A 25,586-nucleotide genomic window follows, 5' to 3' on the forward strand; every position below is an offset into this window, starting at 1 on the left:
CGTCCGTCGCTCTCGCAGCGCTTAACCACCGAAGGACACAGGCGCTCGACGCAAGTGTCGGCGCGTGCGTGTGTGCGTGTTGGGGGAGCGGTGGTGTGGCGGTCAGTGCTACGCTGTGCGAGGAAGCCGGCGACCCGAGTTCGATCCCCGCTCATGGTCACCAACGTCGGTGACGATTATCTGAAGCTGTCCCGGGCCCTCCCCTAGGTCAACTTGGCCTCAAATGAGTACCTGGTGCGATGTGGGGAAACATCGCCACGAGGGAGACTCAGGTGGCCGGGCGTGGTGCTGGCCACCCACCCCTGGGTGTGCAATTGCCCCAACACTCTGTTAAGGCTATATGGGGGATCTTTGTCTTTGTGGGGAGCGGTGGTGTAGCGGTTTGACGCGCTGTGCTACGAGCTCCGTTGCATCTCTAAGAGGACATCTCTGGCTTTGTTTGGCCTCGTCGGCCAAATTGACGTTGCGCTTGTCGCGTAGCTCTTTGATTGGTCTCGCTTCAATGTGCTGCTGCTGCTTCTGCTGCTGTTGTTGTTTACTGCACCGGGTTCGAGCCCCCTTTACAGGTTCATTGCAGATTTTGAAGTAACAACAGATACTTCGCAGAAATGTTTGGGCCTATGATTGTTGGCACTCAGTATTTCTGCGTGGTATTTTTGCCCAAGCGAGCAACCTTCTGCAGAGTGATCATTAAGGCCACATGGCACCCACCCAATAGAGACTTTGAGAGAGACCGTTTCCCCAACGATAATGGAAAAACCCTAACTAACCCTTTGTGAGATAGAGAGAGAGAAAATACACTGGGATGTTTCTGTCGTGACCTGGCTAAGTGAGCGACATTGATGCAGCGAAGGGGTTCAGCTGATGAGAGCGTGGTGGTCAGAGCTTGCTTTCTGCCCACAAGCCACAAAGGTTCGGAGGGGATGAACTGCGGTAACTGTGAGACCTCGTGGATGGCTTGAGCGTGCGAGGATCGGTCAGAACATCAGCCAGGACCACACGCTATTGCGGACGGGCAAAAGTTGAGAACTTCCGGCATTGGCGTGAAAGTTACCCCTGAGCTTGATTGAAAGTGAAAATGAAACGAATCTCTTTAGATGTTGACAACATTAGCGGTTGTTGTAAGGTTGTACGTGACATTGGTGTAGCCATTGGTTAGGCCTTTGTGGCGTGATATTGCTATTTTGTTGTTATTGGTGAAAGACCTTTTGAATGAAAAAGAGAACTTGGCACTAAAGAGGTCGGAGCACACCTCGGAGGCACAAGTAATTGGTGCAAAGACCGCGATATTTGAAGGCGAGAAGCTATCGGTAATTGCTGCTGTGGGCAGTGTTGAAATCCGAGGGTTGAAACTGTGTTTTGATGTTTGCGGTTCGACATTGAGACCATAATTAAAACGTTGCGTGCACGCGTTACATCCCGCTGTTTGAAACCACGGATTATAATTTAGTTGTAAATGGCCATTTATATGCCACATATAATGTGCACGTTTGTTACAGATATCGATTGATCTTCATCAAAAGCTTGCTTTTTTCTCTGTGGATGAGATTATTTTGTTTTAACTGTATGCCTTTATTTTCTCTCTTTGCAGCTAACTCGACTCTGCTTGGCGGTGGAGGAGGTAATGTTTTGACTTTCATTTTAATGCGCACACAAATGTTTACGCAAGCGCACACACACACACCGCACTAGAATGACACACACACAAGGCACATGGAAAATTTATCCAAGATCAACATCAATACAAGAAATTTGAACGTTTTTATCTGTAAAGTGACAATGCTTGAAGGGATATTGTCATCTTGTGCATGTGTTTGTATGTGTGTGTGCGTGGGGAGCGGTGGTGCTGCCGTGGTTAGCGCTACGCTGTGCTACTAAACCAGCATCCCGAGTTCAATTCCCGCTCACGGCCAACACCAGAGTGTGACGATTATCCAAACTGGTCCTGGACCTCCCGTAGGCCTCAAAAAAGTACCTGGTGCGGCGTGTAAACATTCCTTCTGGGGAGACAAATGCGGCCGGGCGTAGTGCTGACCACTCACCCCCTCGTGTACTTTTCTTTCATAGGTACTCGGCAGCAGCACTTACCCAAACTCTCCGTAAAGGCCAGATGGGGGGGGGGGGGGAACTTTGTTTTTGTGTGAAAAAGTTTCTACAACGGTTTAATTATTGCAATGAACGGCACTGCAATCTCAGGTCACCTGGGTTCGATTCCCGACACTGCGTACCTACGTCAACTCGCCCTTGTGCTCGACGCAGCCAGAATTACGAGCAGCTGCGCTTGTAACAGGCGCAGGCGACGCTCTCTGCACAGGCAGACTAAACGGTCGCTGAGAATTAATGGTGATGGTAAAAAAAAAACAAAGCTTGAGCTATTTTGGAAGATGTGCTCATTATCAGCACGTGTCTCAACTGCCTACCCGGGGTAAAGTAGGAGGACCCCTTCTGTTATTGTACTTGTAAAATCATTTCAAACTTGAACGGAATTAAATCGCCTTTCTGAAAGTTGACACACGTTGTGAAGATGTTGCGTTGGAGCCCAGCTCGTTAATTTTCCGCGCCAGGAGCAGGCAACTCGGCACAATCCCCGAGATGGAAACGCAGCAGCAGCACCGTCTTAGTTGCGTCACCTCCCGCCTCCGAAATCCGAGCGCAGGGCGACGATGTCGTGCTGTCGATCGTGGTTTCCAAGCCGCTGGTTCTCACGGTCGACACTTGCGAACTGTTCTAATTCAACGTGGGGGGGGGAGGGCGGTTGTGGCGGTGCACACACCTGTAATCCAGCAAACTTTGGCGATGCTATCCCGGCAACTTGGGATGGCTATCTGCAGGGCGCAATGAAGTGCCTGCAGTGAGTTTTACAGCAAGCGGGTTCATAACATATATTGATTGTTTGGAGAGTCATCCTCTGGAATGTTGTGAAGTTTTTCTGAGCCCCTCTGGTTTTGTTGTTCTTGAAAATAAACGATAGCGACACCCGCCAGGCCCTCAACGTAGGGCCCTGCTTGCTTGGAGAAAGTGTCGGGTCTCACCGAGGCTCTCCTGAGTGATTAGCGTCGGTAAGGAACGGTTGCTAAAGATCTCGCTTCTGTTTGTCTCTCCATTTTCTCTCGCCTGCCTTCCGCCCCCCCTCCCTCCCTCTGCGTTGTTCGTGCTCAATCACCACACGAGCTGCTTCTCCCATTCGTTCAGCGCCTGCTTGTTGGGGGGGGGGTAGGGATCAGAGTCAGGGCCAATCGCTCTCTCTCCCTCCGCTTTAGTGTGGTCTGGAATTCCCTTTCAATTGCTCTCGTCCAGGTGATGGACTAATGCATCATCGGTTCAGCCATTAATATTGCTTTGAAAGCTCACGACAGCCGCATCGAAAAGCACGTAATAAATGAAGTTTTTCCGATTCGTATACGTCGTCTGTAAATAGGTTAGCGTCTTGCGTGCGGCTACTAAGAGGCATTAGCATTCACTGGGTTTTAACGTGAGTACAAAGCCACGTGTTTGTAATTCCCTAGAAAGATCCACGCCTTTGCCATCGTTCGTGAAAGAGTCTGTTGCTGGCTTTCTCCCCCCCCGCTACGTTGGGATGCTTAATTTTGCGTCCACGGCTGCTTATGCTTTTTATCACCGCCCCTCCCCCCCCTCATTACGCGGCGCTCTACCGCGAATCTGCGCAGTATCTGGAGAGCATCGCTCACACTCTGATCTCTGCGAACAGATGACTTTCCACAAGCGCACGGGGCTTAATTAACTAATGACCGCCTTAATTCTATCCACCCCCCCCCCCGCGCTCATCCAGAGCCGAGCCGCGTGAGTTTGGGGTGCGTCGTTGAGGCTCGATAGCAACACCACCCCTCCCGCCTCCCAAGCCACCAACAAAACTCCCCAAGCAGCCACCATTCGACTTGGATGCAGCTATCCAAGTTCTCACAAAGTCAGAGCTGAATAAAAAAAAATGACAATAAAATAATAATACAATTATTTAAAAAAAGTGATGTTACATTTTTTTCAAAACCATTTACAAAATAGGAATTCAATACACAGGCCTTCATAATTTTGTATATGGGATGTATGCACCGATATCACTGGCTGGCCATCACCGGTTTGATGCATCCTTGCTGCCAGATGTACGCACGCTCGAGCGATATCCCAGGGGGTGTAACTGTGCTCCCGGTTGAACTTTGCAATGCAGCAACTCCACGCGACGAGGCGCGTGGAGTTGCTGCGCAATAAAAACGTCCTAAAGAACCTCAACACGGGAACACCAGCGGCAGGCTCCCCGGGTGTCTCGCTGTCTCTCCGCACATCGTTGAGCAGAGAGGCAAAGCAGCTCGACCGTGCCGACGACGGGCGGCGCATCATCGTTGTGCGATCGTTTTAATGCAATTTGCATGTGCACTCTGATAAAACTTTAATGGCCACTCCCCGCGCTTTGTGCTCAGAGCCAGAATTTGAGGGATCTGTCACGTTAAAATTAATGTCTGCCATGTGGTTATTCCATCAAGAGGGGATGTACACTTGATTCTACAGGTAGCTTCTTCCACCTATATCAGGACCAACAATGATGCTTCTCAAAACTCCCAAGGGCTACAACCGTCTGAAGCGCTTGCTTCAATTTGCCACGCTTTGCACGCAGCGCTATTTCGTTTTCTATACGGACGGCATCAATAATGAAAGGTGTTTCCGGATACTTTTCCACGGCGTCCTTTTTTATCCCCACCCCCTCCTCTTCCCCGTCTGGCCGACTAGCCGAATGGCCACCGTGCTCAACCGCCGAGCCGGTCCATCCGGGGTCAGTTGCTTCGATTCTGCAACCCGCTCGCACAATTCCGCGGGGGCTAGTTAACCCTGCAGCTTGCCGTGGCTTGCGCTTCTCAAAGGGGCCTCCTCCCCGTGTGTGGCCAACGGCAGGGCCCGAGCCGATTCCTTAGAAATCGTCCGCACCCGAACGGGCACCGGTCCCCTTCTGATTTCAGCGAGCGACGATTGGCTACCGTGGTGGCGAAGATTCTTGTCGCGGAACGGAGCTGCCGGCTTGCGTCGGGCCGGCCTGAGATGAATCTCCCCGTCTCGGTGGCAGCGCTCGCTGGAAGCGGCGGCGTTTTTGCCGACGGCGCGGACGGGCCGTGCGACCGGCGAGCGAGACGCGCGCCATCTGCGGGGGTGGGGGAGGGCGTTACTGCGAGCGCCTCCGGGCCGTGTCTGGAAGACGCCGCGACACCGCAGATTGCTCACCGAGGGCCGCGGCGGCGCAGAACGCCGACGGCCACGTGAGTGGGCGAGCGAGTGACGAGCGTGCCGAGCAGAGGCGCCCCAGGGATTTGACTTGCGCAATGGCGTTAATTTCCATCCGTAACGTCGCTCCGATGGAGTCTCACAGAGTGTAGAGGAAGCGGCGTGTGTCAATGTGACACTTTTTTGCTGATTGGCCGTGTCGGGTGGTGGAGGGTTACGACACATTTATAAATAACGCGATCTAACCCAAAAACGTTTATTATGAGTGTGTGTGTGGTTAACGCACTGCGCTGCAATCCCGGTGACCCGGATTTCGTGGTTTTCTATTCACACGGGTAATGTGGGCGTGCGTTGGGCCTCCACGAGTTTGGGCTTTTGTTGAATGGACACCTGGCGTGGAGTGTTACTATGAACATCGGCATCGGGAAGACAAAGACGGCCAGGCCACTTGTCATGCTGACATAACACTTAGCTGCTCCATGCGTCCCGGTCACTCACGGGCATGGATAGGCACTGGAGCCTGGTCTAGCCTCGACTAAGCTAACCCTAATTTGGGTGAAATTGAGTCTATTCCGAATTGAGTAAATTCTTGCGATCGCCAATGCATTTCAAGGGCCATTCTTTCCGCGTGGAATTTGCTTGAATCGCCAGTCTGATGGGATGGATTTGGCAATGTGTAGCCAAGCTAAACATAGCCGAAGGTCCGCGAAGCTAGATTAACAAAAACATCGACTAGGAATCTGATCCTAATTCTACGTATAATATTCCATTCAGTCTAACGGAGACTTTAGCCTGGCAAATTGCCTTGAGAAAAATTGCGATTCACGGATGCAATTGTCTTGGATGGAAATTTAAGAATCGATAATGGTGCCTTCAGGAAACTCACGTGTAAAATTAGGATGTTTATTTGTCCTGTGCACTGTAGATAACTTTAACACAAAAATACTAAATACCGGCGATTTGCCCCATGGGGGGACCGGCAGATATTCTGAAGGCAGTTGTTTCCAAATTATTCCACAAGCAGTAGCAATTTAGACAATAGGTGATTTCAACAGCCGTGCTATAATCGTCCTCGTTTAACTTAAACACTTGTAGTTTGCGCGCTCGCAGGTACACCTGAAGCAAACGTTTCTAAACGCAAACGATTAAAAATAAACAACGGTTATTACGGACGTTTTAATTTTCTTGAACTTACTGCGACAGGCCCGGGCGATGATTGTTATTAATATTACTACTATGCCAGGCGGATGGTGGTGGCTGTGTGTTCCTGATTAACGACGATAGCGGCGTTGGGCTATGTACACTGTGTGCGCGCCTCCAGATTAACGCTCGGCCCAGCCGCCTCTCTCTCTGACCCGCTCGCTCGCAGCCTGCGCTGCTGCGGCTGCATCGGCCGCTGCTGTTTTCGTTTTTCCCTATAAATCGTGCGGGATTAAGGGATCGTTATTGATCTACGTGCTCTCTTCATTCGATTTGAATTTTGGGCAGGAGTTTTATTCCCTCCCCACCCGCATGTGTTTTGGCACCGTTGCCCACGTACATGGTGCCAGAAAATGTGTTTAAGGTTTGCCCGTACATCGTCTTCAGTCGCACCCAAGTAGAGCTTTTCCACATTGGTGTAGGCCATTCTGTTGAGCTACCGCTTGTGGCCAGGTCGCTTCTGCAAAAGAGCTAAACAACACAGTGGGCCTTGATACTCTTTGGTTCTTTCGGTAAAGTCACGTAGGTATAAACAACTTCTGAAGTGGTTGTCCCACCTGATGACGGACGCTTGTGTTGCACCCGAAACGTCGTGATTTAATTTATTTTATTCTCGACCTACGTGACTTTACCGAAAGAACCAAAGAGTGTGGATCCCTGCAGTCACGAAAACTTCTAATCTAAGTCCGTTGAGTTGCATGGTCCAGGAAAAGTAGGCGTCCTCGGAGACACCGTGAAGGATCTACGCTCACGTGAGGGCTGCTGCAGAACGGGGGTGGAGCAGTGGTGATATGGTGGCAGTGGTTTGCGCGTCGCGGATCTGGTGACCCGCGTTTGATTCCCGGTCACAGCTGAATCCCAGTGGTGGAGTGATATTCAAACCGGTCCTTACCCCCACCCTCTCCTGAATCTACCCGCGCAAACGAGCGCCCTGAAGTGTCGTCGATCGACTCCCATGACAAATACGTGTCGGGGGGGGGGGGGAGGCTTTTGTTCAGCGGTAGTTTGAAGGAAAAGTGCGATTTTGTTGGGTCGTTGAATGATTATTATCCGTAAGTAGTAAAATACACCGGCATGCTTGCATATGCTTATGTTTCAAAGCTGTTAACTGACATAAACTAATGACACCACTCGCCATAAGTAAAGTTACTACTGAGTGATGCCCTTCCACGCAGCACCCGTGCGGTCATCATTCTGCACCGATATGACCCATAACAATACTGCCGTAGTAATAATGGGGCACCACTGTGGCGAGATGTTAACTACCTCGCCTGCTTTACAAGAGGTCGTGGGTTCAATCCCGACGCTGACGGCTGCTGTATATTTGGAGTTTGCGTGTCTATCTTTCCTCGTGGTCGTGTGGATTTTTCTCCGGCCCCTCTAGTTTTCTCTCCATATTTAGAATCGACGTCACGCGTTTTGAGTATTTAGCTGCTGCTATCCATTTCCACGTGACGGTAAGCCACTTCGTTAAGCCATCATTTGTGATCGCCAGGTCGCTTCTGAAGGAGAGCTACATATTCTTGGTTCTTTCGGTAAAGTCACGTAGAAGGGACATTTTAAAAATATTTATATAATTTTATTATTTCCCTTCTACGTGACTTTACCGAAAGAACCACGAATATGAATCCCTGCAGTCACGAAAGCTTTAAATCGAGAGCTACATAGCTCAGTGGGGCCTTACCTGCTAAAACTTAAAAATAGTAGCCATATTCGTAGTAATAACAACAACAATAATCTTTATGGTAGAGTACAGTTGATATTCGCTCCAGTCTCACGGAGTTTGGCCAGAAATCCGAGAGCAGGCCGCGGCGCTTGCAGTTCAGTGGCCTAACCACTGCGCCACCACTCTTACCCCCTTTCCCCTCCCCTCGTCCTATGAAGGATCACAGACTCCAGGGGTTTACTGTACGGTCCACAGTTTGGGTTGTATAGCCACAATAACAATACCGTGGTTTGTCTTTGATGTATCTCTGTGGGTCTTTGAGTCTCGAATGGGTTTACTCCGGCCTATGTTTTAAATAGCATGGCCACAATCGAGCGACATCAGCTTGTCGATGTTGTCATGGCTAATGATGGTAATGCATGCAAGCTAGCAATACGCAGTACACCATAATTTGCAATAAACGATTACACTTATCTCACTTCGTACATGTACATATACACACTCGCAACATAACGTACTGTGGTAGACAGAGAGAGAAAAAGAGAATTGCTATTCTTTTGAATAATTGATGAGAGAATGGATGAGATTTCGTTGTGCGTATGTGAGTGTGTGTATATATATACACACTGCTGTGTTTGTTATTCGACATTGCATGCGCCTGCTTAGGTGAGTGTTCCTTAGCACTGCAGCAGCATTTCATTTGAGTCGTCCACAAAATAGGCGCCTAAAGAGTGTGACGAGTTAACTTGTGTAACCATTGATGGAGACCCATCCAAGAGTTGGTGACCTCCTCCAGGGGAGCAACTACCGAGGGGGTGTTTGAGTGGCGGGCGGCAGATCCAAGGCACATTTCCGGCCGAGATGGATCACAGCTGCTTCGAGGCCCAAAGACAAAGATCCCCCATATAGCCTTAACAGACTGTTGGGGCAGGTGCCATGAGCGAGCACTCAGCGCAGCACATGAAGGGGTGGGTGGCCAACACCATGCCTTGCTGCCTTTGTCTCCCCAGTGGTGATGTTTACACATCGCACCAGACACTGATTTGAGGCTGAGTCTACCTAGGGGAGGCCCAGGACCGGTTCAGGTAATTGTCAGTGGTGTTGGCCCGTGAGCGGGAATCGAACTCGGGTCGCTGGGTTGGTAGCGCGGTGCGCTCAACGCGACGCCACCGCACCAACACTGGCACATACCGAGAATCCTTCATCCAGCGGCAGATAAAGAATGATCGTTCCCCGGCACACCCCCCCTCCCCGGTGGGATGATACGGCCTTGTTCGGTGAGGTACAGCGGCGTCAAACTGGCCGAGATCTCTCGTAGGCTCGCAGACGTGTTACGCCTTTGTTCATGCAACCAGCGGGGGGTCCGCATTTCGGCATAAAATTAGCGATGCACTGCGTAAAGTATGACGGCACGTCTCCACACCACTCGCAGACACGGCGACATTGTACAATACAATGTTTTCTGGGATACCGGGCTGGGCAGTTGTAACCACAAAGAACGTGCCACGTGTGTGTGTGTAAATATACGGGGAGCGGTAGTGTAGCGGTTAGCATCCCTGTGTCTCTCTGAGCTATGCTACGAACTCGGTGACCCGAGTTCGATTCCCGCTCACGGCCAACACCAGTGACGAATATCTAAACCGGTTCTGTTACTCCCCGAGTCCGACTCGGCCTCAAATGAGTACCTGGTGCGGTGCGAAAACATCGCCACTGGGGAGACAAAGGCGGTCGGGCGTGGTGCTGGCCACCCACCCCCTCGTCTACCGTGCCGGCCTTCATAGGTGCTCGCGAACAGCACTTGCCCCAACAGTCTCTTTAGGCTATACGGGGAATCTTTGTCTGTAAAATCCATCTTATTTTGGCCTTTCCATACACTGCACAGATTTCACCGTAATTAAGGCTTGCGTAACCTTTTTTTAATTAATGTTAAATGTAAGCAAGCGGTTATATTTTCTCCCCAGTGACTGCACTGATTGGCCTGCACGAATAGGGCAAAGGTGTGTGTGTGCGTGCGTGCGTGTGCGGATCAATGGCAATACTGGAAGGGCACTGCTTGCTTAACTTTAGTAATGATTCGACTTCAATTTGGGATGCGTCGCCAAGGTTACTGCCGGCCGCAGTACCTTTTTGCGCACTGTCTCGGCGCGGCTAATTGTTACCCGCTCGCGTTAAGGGATTTTATTTAGGCCGCACGGCACCATGGGAAAAGCCGCACGACACCATGGGAAAAGCCGCACGGCACCATGGGAAAAGCCGCGCGCAATCTCTAGCGCGCATATATCGAACGTCCTTAATAATAAAGGGAAACATTGCGCCATTAAAGCATTTCCGTAATTTTAAAACAAACGTAGCGGGACCGAGGAGGCCTTCGTCCGGCAGTGGATAAACAATAGCTGACGACGATTATAACACGTCAGCTGTGTGATGGTTTTATCCCCTTCATTATACCGAGGTTTGTTGCTTCGATAACTTGCATGGTAGGGGAGCGCTGCCGTGATGATGATTCTTACGAAGAGCGGAACCGCTGTGCGCTTGGCATGTTGATTTACTGCCTCCATAAATAAATTGACTACACTTTCAGTTCATGGTACATCGCATATGCACAATAAATATATATTTTTTATGTATAATGAACTTCTTTCGCACCGTACGTAGCCAACCGTGCTAATGGGAGGTGCGGGGGAAGGACAACAAACTTAACACAAAAAGCAGAATATTTATTTACGCGAGAGAAATCCGACGAGCTATGAAGCTGCTTTTTACAGATGACCAGCAGGTGCGGGTCAGAAAGGTTAATGCCTGCTGTGGCGGTGGCCGGAAACAGGGAAGACGGTGACGATTCGTGAGCGTGCGCCAAGCAGAGACGGCGGGAGACGCACGCCGAGAATTAAGAGGAGAGACCGAAAGGAAAACGGTGAACAAACGCTAATTAGAGGCATCATATTGACTGTTCGTGAAAGCGAGTGGGCTGGAGTAATGAGATGAGCTCACGTGCGTGGGAGCTGCACGGATTGTTGCTGCGTCGCGAGCTTGTGAGTGATAGCATCCCAACTTGCTGCGGAGGCCTGAACCCAGCAGTGGATGAATCAAAGCTGATGGCGCTAATGAGCAGCGCTGGGCCCTGCCTTTGCCACGGGGCCGTGTTGTTGGTGTTTTTGCTCTTGTTGACGCCAAACTTTGTGCCGCGAGGGCGTATGGGACATCACAACACCAAGTGCCCGTCGCAGCCGAAAAATGAGCAAAAGTCGGGGGCGCGCGCACCCCCTTTGTTTTTTTTTTTTCACGATGCGTGAGCCGAGATGCTGGGGGCCGCTGGCGGAGGTGGGGCGGGGCATTTTCTCGCCAGCCTAAAGCTCCCTGCCGCAGTCCCGGCTAATGAGCGACCATATGGCCCCCGCTAACAAACCGTCAAATTCGCCGGCTCGCCGTTGCAGGGGGCTTTACTGTTGTTGCGGCACCGGCGGCAGCGTGGAACTCGTGCACACCGTGTGAAGCGCCCACTCTCCCTCTCTCGCGCGCGCGCATCTCTCCCCAACCCCCCACAAAGACAAAAGATCTCCCGTTGTCGCCTTAACGGACTGTTGGGGCAAGTGCTGTTAGCGAGCACCTAATGCAAGCTGGCACGGCAAACGAGGTGGTGGGTGGCCAGCACCATACCCGGCTGCCTTGGTCTCCTAAGTGGTGATGTCTGCACATTGCACCAGGTACTCATTTGAGGCCGAGTCGAACTAGGCGAGGAGGCCCAGGACCGGTTCAAATAATCGCCACTTGTGTTGGCCGTGAGCGGGAATCAAACTCGAGTCGCGGGGTTTGTAGCACAGCATGCTAACCGTTGCACTACCACTCCACGCACGCACTCTTGCACGCTCGCGCACACTCTCGCACACATGCGCGCACACTCAGCGCAAATCCTCTTTTCAGCTTTTCAATGAGATTGTTGTTTGTGCGGCTCGACGGGGATTGTGGCAGGCAGGGTAGGCTTGCTGTGGAAACCTTGCGCGTGGTACGAGAAACGCCTTTTGGACCTCATTACGTCCGCTGTTTTGGGACTTGGCTAAACAAAGACGTTCTTTTTAAACAGTTCAAGGAGAAATCGGAAACTGTCGCAAAGTATTAAGGTGGGGAGAGAGCGCGCAATCAGAGACGACGTTTCCAAATTATTGAGATAACCCTAAAGGTGTCCCTGCAGTAAGCAGCAGCACATCACTGCTCAAGTACCCTATTTTATAAGTGCCCCTTGGCATGTGTAATTTTTTCATTAATTTTCAACTTTGGGTCTCTCCGCAGAGGCGCTGCGATGCTCTGCGGGCTTCAAATGCTTAATTCCGCTGCAATCAGGAGTGTGTGGACATTAACGCCAGCCTTCCACTTAATTTGATTACAATACGAGCTGATTTTTTTTGTTCAACTGTCCTTCAACTGTCTGAACACCGGGCGCTATCCGACTTTTAATTGTCGTAAGTCTGATGCTCATCAGCGCGCGCTCGTGTTTAATACCGCATATAAAACTAGCAGGGTGCAAACAATTAAAAGTTTCTGAAGCAAGGTTGTGACCACGTAGTAAGCGACACGCGCTCGTTTTACCATAAAAATACTGGAGCCATATGGGTTTTAGCTCTCAGGCCAGATGCCCCATGCGGTGGTAGGATTTGCCACTGAAAAGGAGAGCGGGGGGGGGAGCAATCAACGAGAGCCCGTTTACCAGGACTGTCATTGCATTCAGCATCTCGGGTGGGGATCTTGAGGATTTGTCCCAACCTCCTCGCGCACACGGCGATAAGCCCCCCGCACTTTGCGTACACCCGTGGACAGACGAGAAAGGACAAAAGGCAAACAAAAAAAAGAAAAAGATTAAAGACTGAAGACATATTGGGCACTGGGGCACGACGCGCCACGGAAGGGGCAGAGAGACGAGTCGACGCGGTTGTAACGATAACGCGACGCCCGTCGATTCTCGAGGTTTCCGACTCGATCCGCGAGGTTGCCATCAACTCGGTTGTCATCAACTCGGTTGTCATCAACTCGGTTGTCATCAACTCCGTTGCCATCAACTCGGTTGTCATCAACTCGGTTGTCATCAACTCGATTGTCATCAACTCGGTTGTCATCAACTTGGTTGTCATCAACTCGGTTGTCATCAACTCGGTTGCCATCAACTCGGTTGCCATCAACTCGGTTGCCATCAACTCGGTTGCCATCAACTCGGTTGCCATCAACTCGGTTGCCATCAACTCCGTTGTCATCATCTCCGTTGTCATCTACTCCGTTGTCATCAACTCCGTTGTCATCAACTCGGTTGTCATCAACTCCGTTGTCATCAACTCCGTTGTCATCAACTCCGTTGTCATCAACTCCGTTGTTATCAACTCGGTTGTCATCAACTCGGTTGTCATCAACTCCGTTGTCATCAACTCGGTTGTCATCAACTCCGTTGTCATCAACTCCGTTGTCATCAACTCGGTTGTCATCAACTCCGTTGTCATCAACTCGGTTGCCATCAACTCGGTTGCCATCAACTCGGTTGCCATCAACTCGGTTGCCATCAACTCGGTTGCCATCAACTCGGTTGCCATCAACTCCGTTGTCATCATCTCCGTTGTCATCTACTCCGTTGTCATCAACTCCGTTGACATCAACTCGGTTGTCATCAACTCCGTTGTCATCAACTCGGTTGTCATCAACTCCGTTGTTATCAACTCGGTTGTCATCAACTCGGTTGTCATCAACTCGGTTGTCATCAACTCCGTTGTCATCAACTCGGTTGTCATCAACTCCGTTGTCATCAACTCCGTTGTCATCAACTCGGTTGTCATCAACTCCGTTGTCATCAACTCCGTTGTCATCAACTCCGTTGTCCCGCTGTGAGCGAGGGGACTGCTGGCCACGAGCGTGACGTTAATTGTCGTCCAGTTTGTGCCGACCGCCAAAGAGCGGAACGTAAATACCCCGCTCGCTGAGAGTGTAAATTTTAGACACGTGTGCCACGAAGCCTTGCAAGAGACACCTTAAGTTGACTTGCTTTTAATGAATTAATATTGGCCTCGATTTAAAGGCAATCTCGCCACATTTGTTTATTGACACGTAACGTGTCTGCGGTCAATGTGTTTCACCGTTATAAGGCGGTGTTTATGGCTACCAGGGTGAATTGCTTTAATTTGTCATTGTATACCGCAGTAAAACACAACCTCTTAATATTTAATTAATATGAATTAATATTGTTTACTTGCGGTAAGTCTCTCGAAATTCATTAGCCGCGTCGCAGGAGAGAGCTCTTGCAGTTTTGCTTTTGGATCTGTGTAAGACTCATTGAATCCATTACACCGGCACACAATCTTTTTCCTGCAAATCTTGTCACGGTGCCTTTTTAACATGCAGATTAAAGCAGTCGGCCCACTTTGGTAATTTCCCCACAGAAATTAGTGGCCAGCGATGGCATACGAAACTTTCTAAAAGAAGAAAAAAACGATCGCACCGCTTTCTTATCTGCCACTGGTCAACCTCTGGGTGTGCAGAGTCGTTTACGGCCCAAACCCAGCAGGCCAGAGTTATTGGCGCTATCGTGCAGACATCTGCAGATCATAGTCACCGCCCCTCTGGTCGTTGGAACCCAAGCGGGGAACAACTCCTGCAACCCACAAACAACAAAGACAAAGATCCCCCGTGTAGCCTGTAACAGACTGTTGGGGCAAGTGCTTTTTGCGAGCAGCACCTATGCAGCCCGGCACGGCGCACAAGAGGGGATGTGTGGCCAGCACCATGCACACACACTCGCACACACGGCAATATCTCTTGTCCAGAGCGCCTCTAAACACTCGTAACTGATAAATGGCAGAGCACGCGTGAGGTTTGCATTGGATCAGCAATCGCAAGTCGTACCTCGTAAAAGCAGTCGAGACACGAGCCCGCCACCATGATGGCCGGCTTGAAACGTTTCTCCCGCTACTCCCTTGAATTCTCCAATTGGTTGCCTTTGTCTCTTTGAATTTAGCAATTTGCACTGGAATAATAATTAGTAATGGGCATGGTTCTGACTTGTGAAGCTCATAGATATGCAAGGTGCGCACGCACGCACGGGTTTGGGAAGCTGACTATACTGTAATTGTTTGTTAAAAATACATTTTTCGTGTTCGGCCGCCCACAATGCGTACATTACGATCGCGGGCGCAGCACCAGGGCACCTCCGATTTAGCACGGTTGGCTCAGCACAGACACTACATGGAGACGTTTAATTTGTCTATTTAAAAGCTATTAGTGCCTTCCTTGCAGCAGTCGATAGAGAATGTTCGGTGAGAGCCGGGCAGGTGGGCGTGGGTGGAGGGGGTAGGGGGGGATGCCGTCCGGCCTCCAAAGTTTACGTAACGCCTGGCATTTAGGAGGTGTCGGGTGAGACAGAGGCAGATAAGTCGCCGCAATTCCTGGGATTCCGCCCCGCTAAATGGGCCCCCATTGATTCGCTTTCAATTCCTCCTTTTGGCTTGCAAATCCGCCGCGCGCATGTGTGTGTCTTTGTAGGGCATCTGGCCCCTGGCTTGTTGGAGCAAGCACGCACGCGCGTGTCTTGTTTACATACCTTGCTCAGGGCCGCAATGCCTTCTTGAGAGTGTTGGCGCGCTGGTTTAGGGGTCGCTTGAAAGTGTTTTTGGCAGCCTCGTGTAACGCCCCCCCCTCAACACTACCACATTTCGCCAAATACAAATATAAGTAATTTGGGAAACATGACAGAAAGCAACCATAGCCTGTGACAGTCTGTTTGGGGCAAGGCTGTTAGCGAGCACCTGTTAAGGCCACTATGGCTGATTAAGGAGGGTGGTGCTGTGGCTGATACTACTGCTTTTAAACTAAACTAAAACTAAAATAATTAATATTTTACCAGTAAGGCCCACTGAGCTGGCTATCACAAATGATAGCTCAACGTACGTGAACATGTATAGCAGTCAAATATCTAAACGCATGTTTCCGAATGTGGAGGGAAAAACCGGAGGACAACGGAGAAAAATCCACGCGACCACGGGAAGAACCAGCAAATATGTACAGGTGTCAGGGTTGGGATCGAACCCATGACCTCTCGCATGCCAGGCGAGGTACTTAACATCTCGCCACCGTCTGCCCGCTGCTGATTTTTTCACTCGCCGCACCAAATACCCGTCAGGTTGAGTTGACCTAGGGGATGCCCAGACCTGGTTCAGATCAGAGGTCGCGAACGGGTTTTGATTCCTTACCCGTACCCGGCCGCACCAGGGTCCCAAACGGGTACCCGTACCCGGCCGGGTATGGGTACCCGTACGCTACCCGAAATGAGTGACAAACAGTTACTCACCGGTGACTCACGGCCTACCCGTACCCGTACCCGGCCGCACCAGGGTTGCAAACAGGTACCCGGCTGGGTACGGGTAGCCGGGTATCGGGTAGGGTACGGGTATTGGGTACCCGGTTGCGACCTCTGGTTCAGATATCACTCGGCACTGACGTTCGCCACGGCCAGCAGTGAAAGGGAGGCCCCGCTGGGTTCGGCGTGCAGCAGCAGGCTCGCCGCTGTGCCAACACTCCACCTACATCCGACGAATGCCGATCGAAAAACGTTGATTCTGACAACGCACAATATTGATGCAGGATCAATGGTAATCTGTGCGTCGTCACGTCCGTATTGGGTGGATTGTTGAGACAAGTATTGTCAGCAAGTGCCTGCTAACGCCTCAACACACACACGCACACTCATATATAATCTTCGTGATTACAAGTTGTGTGCGTGTGGGGTGACTGCATACTGCAGAACCCATCACCATTGGTTAGTATGTTCTTTTCTCAGTTTTTTTTCGTATAACGTATAAAATATTTACGCTTGTCGGTCAGTTGAAAAGTGTGCATAGCATATATATAGAGATAGGGTTCGTCACGCTTTATATGACATCAATGCAATAATCCTCATTCCATTGGTTATCCACTGCTGGATGAAGGTCTCCCCCACTCCGTCGCCATTTCATCACTGTTGTCAAAATCAATATATTGCCAATCTCGTCAAGGGGCAGTAACCATCACGCGAGCTTCGGTCATGATGGCAAACGGCAGCGGATTTTGGTTGCTGGCCATCAAACAAAGACGGTGGTCACCGCATCGCGCGCTTTCAGATGCGCTTCTGCGGCCGTCTGGAACGCGCTCTCCCTTCCGATACTAGGAAGTCACAGGGAGCTGTGGACTTTCAAATCTAGTTTGAAAACAAATTTATTTTGAACTGCTTTTTGTGTTGGCAAGGTTAGGAAAGAAGTTCTACATATATACACTGTCTTTTGATAGATCAATCCATCTCACATCTGCAGACGCGCTCATCTCAATCTCTGTGGTGGTCGCCCTCCAGGACACGTTCTCTCTTTTGGCTGCCGTTCCTAAACCGGCCTCGTCCATCGGCCATCAACCACTTGTCATGCCCACGCCCCACGTATTGCCCTCAAAACTCAATACGATGTCTCTAATTTGTGTTTTTATTCCCTGACTAACACGATCCTCTTTCTGCCTCTCAATGCATTTCCAAGCGCACATATCTCGGGATGAAAGTCGTGGTCAATATGATCAAATTAAAGAGGCTAACAAGACAAGAGCAGCCTTGGAGTGCCATTGAATTTGAGGATGAAAATCAACGCACCGTTGTAGCTTATGAAGGATGTTTTCACAGCATACTGCCCACGGATGGTATTGATCATAAACACGGACACTTGACGAAGAAAATGGAAGAAATCCGAAAGGTGCTCGGAGAGATGCACGCTGGGAATTAAATAATCCATAATGTATAAATGAGCGATCCTACAAATGAATACCTCTTGGTGAGACGTTCCTAATGGCTGCATTATTATTCATAGATTGGAACCCACATCATCGTCATCATTGGCCAGGGTCAGTCCGCTGCGAGATGAAGGCGTCCCCAAACAGCAGGCCACCTCTCACGTCCCAGCGATGGATTATTCCACCCAGCACCCGCTGCACACTATCCGATTCCATCGCTCCATTTCCTCAACGGTGGACCGTCCTATTCGTATATGTAGACCCCCCACCACCATAGGAGTGTGGAATTTCCACCAATCGGCTTTCTGGCCGCCAGCAGGGATGCCCAGGAACCCGGTGCCCGTTATCGCATGGAGGCACTTCGAATATTAACTAGATGAGAGGCGTTTGACCTCCATTATCTCTTTTTTTAATAGAAACCCTACTCGCCATCATTATGGACGGCAAATTATTACACTCTTACAGTTATAGTTTCCGTGAGTATAGGATTTGTGATTTGGGCATGAATGCGGTGCTAAGTGCCATGAGCCTGCCTCGAAACTGCCTGTCACGGGGTCTTTGATGTCAACTTTCTAGCAGAGAGCACGCTTTGATCTTCATAAACAGCAGCGACCATGTTCAATCCACTTCTGGATGAAGGCCTCCTCCAGGCCATTGCCATCCCTCATGGTCATGTAATGAACTGCTATCATCGCTCCTCTCACGTCCACCTTGCAGCAGAGAGCGAGCACCCTTGACAACTCCATCGCTCGTGACTGTTACTGACGTAGGCAAGGACACCAACTTCCAACCGTGAGGTTGCTCATCCGTATCTACAGCACGAGCGCAGTGCCATCGTTGTGCGGTGCTGTGCTCCCGACGTCCACGCTGCCCTCCTGCGCTAACCCGCGTTGTTGAGCGTGGCGAAATATGATGGACTCCCCCCCCCCACCACCAACGACCTTGCGTGGTATTGGGGTAGGCCCTTGTTGAGGAAAGGGCCATGCATGTTTACAAGTTCCCTCTGGCACCATTCGCAGCGGTAGAGAAGAGTCGACCTAAAATGGAAGAGAAAAATCCCCAACACTGACTTCCAGAAGAGGCAGCCTTGTCACGTGACCGACCAGAAGGTTTCACTCGACTTGTTTGCACCGACTGCTCAGCAGCAGCAGAGCGTGTCTCCGTAGTTCCATTGTGCATCGTTAGATTTGGAGCTCGGCCGGATTTGTCGGTTATATTTCTGAGTGGACTAAGATTTATAATCAACGAGTTTTCGTGGGGGCTTATTCAGGTCACTTTAAAGGTGGTAGCCACCCTACGTCCTGCCTCCCGAAGCGGGCAACCCCCGTACGAGCCTCACCCAGCATGACCCGGCTGGTGATGCTGATAACCCTAACCCTACCCTACGCCTACTCTTAGGTTTTTTCGGTAAAGTCACGTAGGTAAAAAATAAAATAAAAAATTAACAAAAGTAATAATTAAAATAAAATAATAAATAACGACGTTTCGGGGGCAACACATTTACTGTATCACTGATACAGTAAATCTAGCTGTGACGGTCCCACCTGATGACGGAGACTTGTGTTGCCTCCGAAACGTCGTGATTTATTATTTTATTTTATTTCTATTATAAATGTTTGATTTTTACCTACGTGACTTTACAAAAAAAACCTAAGAGTATGAATCCTTGCAGTCACGAAAGCTTCAAATCTAGAACCTACCCTAAGCCCTAACCTCCCGTCGAGCGGCACACGTGGGAACATAAGTGCGACTTTGTTCCCAAATATGTTGTATTAAATCCGATTTGTTGGGCAATCAAACCGATAATCGTTAGAGTAATCTAACTTATTTGGGTTGCCCAGCTCCAACAATAACAATAATTATAGCGTAATAAAGTTACAGAGAGAATAATTGAGAGGTTCAGCAAGCCACAGGCAAGCTTGAAAAAGCAGACGGCAATGGCGCTAACATTTTCCCAAGCTCTGCGATCCTCTTGAGATGTTTGGACAACGCTGGCGAGATTGATGGAGTCTGGCGGGCGCTAAACCGACTGCGGTGGCAGGGCCCACAGACGGTGCTGGCATTTGCGTGTCATGGCGCGTCAGTCTTCCTCCACCACAGTGGTTCAAGGCTGTGACCCACAGACTCGGTCCGGTCCGTTCAAACATCTCATTCATCTGTGGCCCACATTGCTCGTGTGTCGAGTGGATCATTTTTCTTTATTTCCCCTCCCCCCCCCAAAGTGTGACATCCTTTAAGCTGCATCTCCGCACGTCCTTCGGTGGCATGCTATCGTGCGCGTTTACACTTGGACATCTGTGAGAAAGGGCTTCCGAGCTCATCGCATTCCTCCAGTCCGAATAAAGATTCTGATTCTGACGTTGAGAAACCGGCTTGGGTAAACAAGCGGCTCGATTTATATGCGTGGGTCGTGTGTGAAGTTACAGTGTACATTTAAAAGATGGGCTTTGACTAAATGTCTAGGATTAAGTATTCCACACAAGTCTTGATCTCAAGACAGGATTTTGAAATACCCTCGTGAACCTTCAACTTATTGGACTTTTAAGTTTGGAATGTGAATTATTACTCTGACATGTCATAGTGTACTTAAACCTGGTAAGGGGATTTATAACGGCGCTGCAAAAGCCGCGATATGAACTCGAGTGTAAATCTCGTACAGTCTCTGTTTATACACGCGCGTATTTGTCTTTCGCCCCACTCGTCCAGTCGCTCGCTGGTTCGCGAAAGACGAAGATCCCCCCCCCCCCCCCATATAGCCTTCAAAACACGCTGTTTGGGGGCAAGTGCCCTTAGCGAGCGAGGAACCCGATGCCGAGCGTCGTCTCTCTCTCCACGCGGCGGGAAGCTTCTCCCGGTGTGACTGAGCGGCGTGCGGGGCCCGGCAGCAACGCGGCGCGAGAAGCTGCTGCTGCTGCTGTGGTGGCGGCGGCGGCGGCGTTGGCGTTCGATCGCTGGTGGCCGTCGCGCCGAGGTCGCCGAACGTGCCGCACGCGAGAACCTGCTCGGGGTTGTCGTGCGGAGGCGTGCGGTTTGAGCGCCGCGTGTTCGGCGCGGCTGCCCCCATTGTTCTGGCGTAAATATAAATGTAGGGTTTTATTTGGCCCCCCCCCCCTCCTCCTCCACCCCCGTGAGTCAGCCAGTCACCACCTGCGAGCGCTGCAATGCGGTTCACGTCTCCTGCAGCTTCACTCGGCGTGCCAGACATGGCCTTTACGAGCGCTAATAACGATAATCGCGAGCGCCGCACGCTCGGGCAGCATTACCGTGGCCATTAAACGCGAATCGACATCGTAATTTTTTCCAACGGCTAATCGTGCAACTCGACTCGAGTGCTGCATCCAAGAGCAAAGGCAAAAATACAAAGGCGACCCTCCCCTGTGTTGCCCTACGTAGATAGCGAGCGGCACCCACGAAGGCCGGCACGGCGCACGAGCGGGGGACGTGGTCAGCAACGCGCCCGGCCGCCTTTGTCTCCCGAGCGGCGATGTTTTACACACTGCACGAGGTGCTCGTCGAGAGCTAAGTCGCCCTCGGAGAGGCCCAAGAGCGGTTCAAATACTCGTCTGATGTTGGCCCCGTGCGGGAATCCAACCCAGGTGGTTGGCTTCATAGCGCGGTGCGATAACAACTGCGCTACCCCCCCCCCCCCCCACACAAATCGAAGGCACTCGCACGCACCGTGCACGCGCGCGCATATGCACGCGCACGTGTGCCTTGGCTGTCTCAAAGCTTGGAGGGGTGGGGGGGATATGGAGCGGGGCTACCTGAGAGGCCAGGATAGTTTTGTAATTGACACATGGGTTGACATCAGTTGAGCTGCAAGCAAACGCAGCCCGCAGGCATCACAACCGAGCAGTGAGCCGCAGCAGCCGCCGCGTGATCGTAGATGCCTGCCAGCGTCACGTCGCCAGCGTCACGTTTGCGGAGGCGGTATTAATGTGGCTGCTCGCGATGATAATTGTACGGTTTACATGTGCACCCCCGAATATGGGTGTAATCTCGGGACGCAATATCGAACGATGGCAGAAATGAAAAAGAAATGGCGTGAGCAAGCGGAATGAATGTCTAAGGTAGAAGGAACACGCGCATTTACAGCGGTAATATTAATCACCATGGATTAGCACATGTGAAGAAAATGGGGATTAAGATTTTTAAAAAAATCTAGATTTTGCGATTAAAATTGATTTGTTACGCTCGCAACCGCATCAATTCACGCATGTACTTCCAGTGTGTTGTACTCTGTGTGTTTATACTGCTGTAGGTTCTATATATTCACGCCACTGTAGATTCTATCGGTGCCGCAATTTCATTCTTGAATGGAATCGTGACACCGAATTTTGACAGTTCATCAAACCGTGGGGGGAGTGAATTGTTACCTAGTTACGTTAGAATTCCCCGCTGATTACTGGGATCACGGGAGAGATTTAGCAACAGATTGGCGGAGTGATCGCGAGAGAGTGACGCCGGCAAGAGAGAAATGTTGTGAGAGAGAGTGAGAGAGCGAGCGCGAACAGGGGGAGATACAGATCGGGAACAACGGGAGAGGTCGCTGGAGAGATTGCGAGAGGGAACAAAATAGAATGAGGGGGGGGGGGGGAGAAAGTGAGAGAAAGCAACGGATCTCAAGAGAAAATGAACAGAGAGAGAGCGAGAGAGTGAGAGCGAGCTGTAAAGAATAAAAGAAAGAGACTTTATCACAAAAGACTGGGTAAGACCACTGCCAAGCCCAATAACAGTTGGGTCAAAACGCGCCAATGAGAGCCACTCGTCTCTCTGTCAGAACAGGGTTGCCACCTTTGAATTGAATAACGTTTGTACAAAGATCACGTGGAGGACATGAAACGAAGAGGACAAACGAGATGGACAGTCCCAACGATACGGACGGTGCGATGTAAATGAGACTCGCGGCAAAAGAACAAAGATTAAAATTCCCTGTTTTTGAAGTCAAATCGTGACAATCAAATCGCTGCCTGGGTGAATTTGTAACACGGCGGCATAAATAACGCGTCTCGAGGCACGCCCGATTGGCTCGCATCGAAGACGCCGTTGCGCTTCGTGTTAACAAAACGCTTCCACACCGGTCACGGTGAACCGGGGCGCGCTTCTGCTGAAGGCGATGTGGCCCGTTGGTCGCGCCATCATCACTTGGCATTGTTGCCCCCGGAGCTATTGTTTACACGTTAATTACCGGGGCCCCCCGAGAGGAAAGAAGAGAGATCCCTTAAAAGGGATCACGACCCGAGCTGGTAAGAAGCGGGGCGATTATAGGCCTGACACCGGCTCCAAGAGAGAACGCAGGTCTCATTCCACACGAGGGCCCGGTTAAGTGGACATTCAGCCGCTGTTATTTCTCCCCTCTCTCTCTCTCTCTCCCTTGTCGGCTTTATCCACCCTTCCAGAAGTAATAAACTCCCCGTGGTCACCTGCATGTGCGGCTATCTCTTGTAGGAGATCATCCTGCGGCTGTGCGCGCGCTCGTGTGTGTGTGCGTGTGTGTGTGCGCACCGCGAAGCGGAGAGACAGCCGAGGAGGAGCTGCCGCTGGCCGGCGCTGCGACTCGCTGCCGGGCCAGCGCGGGCAGCGTCGCTGAGCTCTATAGCTACAGGGGTGGGACGGTGGCCATGGTGGGCACGCGGTGGCAGCTGTGGGATCGGTGGGAGCTTGAGCCATCGACGTGCTATTGAGTGCAGGAATTTGGAGCGTGCACGCCCAGATCACCACGTGGGCCGCATTGAGCGTACATGTTCATTCCATGACTGTTCTGCCTTAAATCTCCCGTGATGAATATACAAAGAAGCACAATTGGTGAGACAAATGAACCTGTTTGTTGTTCCCAAAAGCGTTCCTAAAAAGAATGGCGGTTACGTTTTCTGACGTTTGTACGCCGTAACCGCGGAGAGTTTGGCGTAGGGGATTGCACGCTGTGCCACGAACTCTGCGACATGAGTTTAATTCCCGGTCATGACCAGCGTCGGTATCCAGCGACCCCATCACCTACCCGAACCGACCAGCATGGCGAATTATGGTCAGATAGCCCCCTCCATGACCAACACGGCGTGGGGGAAGGGCTTCAGAAATGGATTGACAGAAAGGGGCTGTACACGAATATTGTTAAATTATGAGGCTGTTGCCTAAGTGAATGACCCAAAGTGGGGAAAGCTGTGTTCTTGTCTTCCCAGGGAGATCATACGAACCCGTTCACGAGATGTATAACCAAACACAGACCGGAAGCAACAGGAGAGCTTCACCATTCTTGCCTGATGAAGCTGATTGTAATTATCAGCGAAACGTCATACTACTCAAATTTCTCTCTTCAGCACACCAGTGGGCTAAAGAAGTGAATTATTTTGTCCTTTGAAAAACGTGACACATTTTTTACTGTTTGGCCGTGTCGGGTGGTGGAGGGTTACGACACATTTATAAATAACGCGATCTTACCCAAAAACCTATATTATGAATAATATTGGTCGCGAAAGCCTGCCACGTGTTAAATTGACAATCGCCCCGTTTTTTCTATCAAAGGTTCATGTGCACCAGGGCCACGATCCCAAAACTCCAAGCGGGCAGCAAAAAAAAAATTCTTAGGAACTGGCCGAGATGATTTTGACCTTAATTTCACGATGGTTGCTGTCCCCCCACATTTGTGAAATATGGGCAGTGGGTAGTTGTGAATCCGACATTGCATTGTAATCCGAGACTGGCGTTCAGCCTCAATGTTCGGGCCTTTATTCAAATCCCAAAGGCACCGCCGGTATTATTAGGGTTCAGGGCTAATGCCTGTGCTCTCATTTATTTCCATTCACCTCTCCTAGGAATACTTGCTTCGTCTTTTCTTCTTTTCTCTGTCGAAAATCGAGGCAATTTTTTTTTCTTTTTTAGGCAAATTAAAAAATTTGAGCGAGACCGCCCAGTTTCAAACTTTATGGAAAAATAAAAAATAATTGGCGGCCACGGTAAACGTGGGCGTTGTGTGCGGGGCAGGAGCCTGCACGGGGACAGGGCGCTGTTTGCAGCGATGCCCTGGGTACCCAACCCTATCCAGAATCTATAGGGCACCACATCTATAGGGTACCAACCCTATCCAGAACCTATAGGGTACCACACCTATAGGGGACCAACCCTATCCAGAACCTATAGGGTACCAACCCTATCCAGAACCTATAGGGTACCAACCCTATCCAGAACCTATAGGGCACCACACCTATAGGGTACTAACCCTATCCAGAACCTATAGGGTACCAACCCTATCCAGAACCTATAGGGTACCAACCCTATAGGGTACAAACCCTATCCAGAACGTATAGGGTACCAACCCTATCCAGAACCTATAGGGCACCACACCTATAAGGTACCAACCCTATCCAGAACCTATAGGGTACCAACCCTATCCAGAACCTATAGGGCACCAACCTTATACAGAACCTATAGGGCACCAACGCTATACAGAACCTATAGGGCACCAACCCTATACAGAACCTATAGGGTATCAACCCTATACAGAACCTATAGGGCACCAACCCTATCCAGAACCTATAGGGCACCAACCCTATCCAGAACCTATAGGGCACCACACGTAACAACCCTATCCAGAACCTATAGGGCACCACACCTATAGGGTACCAACCCTATCTCGAGCCTAGATGGGCAATGGTGACACTTGGAGGAAACCCATTGTTGCCCTAACCCTCATTGGTGTCAAATAAGGCCCTTGCAGCAGAAT

The 25,586-nt window shown here is 50.6% G+C and overlaps 1 protein-coding gene across 6 annotated transcripts in view; it reads left to right on the top strand.

Annotated features, from left to right (window-relative positions):
• The window catches only part of LOC144729607 (ADP-ribose glycohydrolase MACROD1-like), a 192,003-nt gene that overhangs the window by 111,062 nt on the left and 55,355 nt on the right, over positions 1-25,586 (top strand). For 5 of the 6 annotated variants that reach the window (XM_078609983.1, XM_078609979.1, XM_078609981.1 and 2 more), the window contains exon 4: positions 1,592-1,621. In XM_078609983.1, the coding sequence (XP_078466109.1) occupies positions 1,592-1,621 (30 nt within the window). Of the gene's footprint in view, positions 1-1,591; positions 1,622-21,259; positions 23,293-25,586 lie in introns of those variants that run through there. The other variant, XM_078609984.1, reaches the window with a different exon arrangement.

The sequence above is a fragment of the Lampetra planeri genome, chromosome 33 (genome assembly GCF_965212315.1).
Source record: "Lampetra planeri chromosome 33, kcLamPlan1.2.h2, whole genome shotgun sequence".
NCBI classification, from domain to species: Eukaryota; Metazoa; Chordata; class Hyperoartia; order Petromyzontiformes; family Petromyzontidae; genus Lampetra; species Lampetra planeri.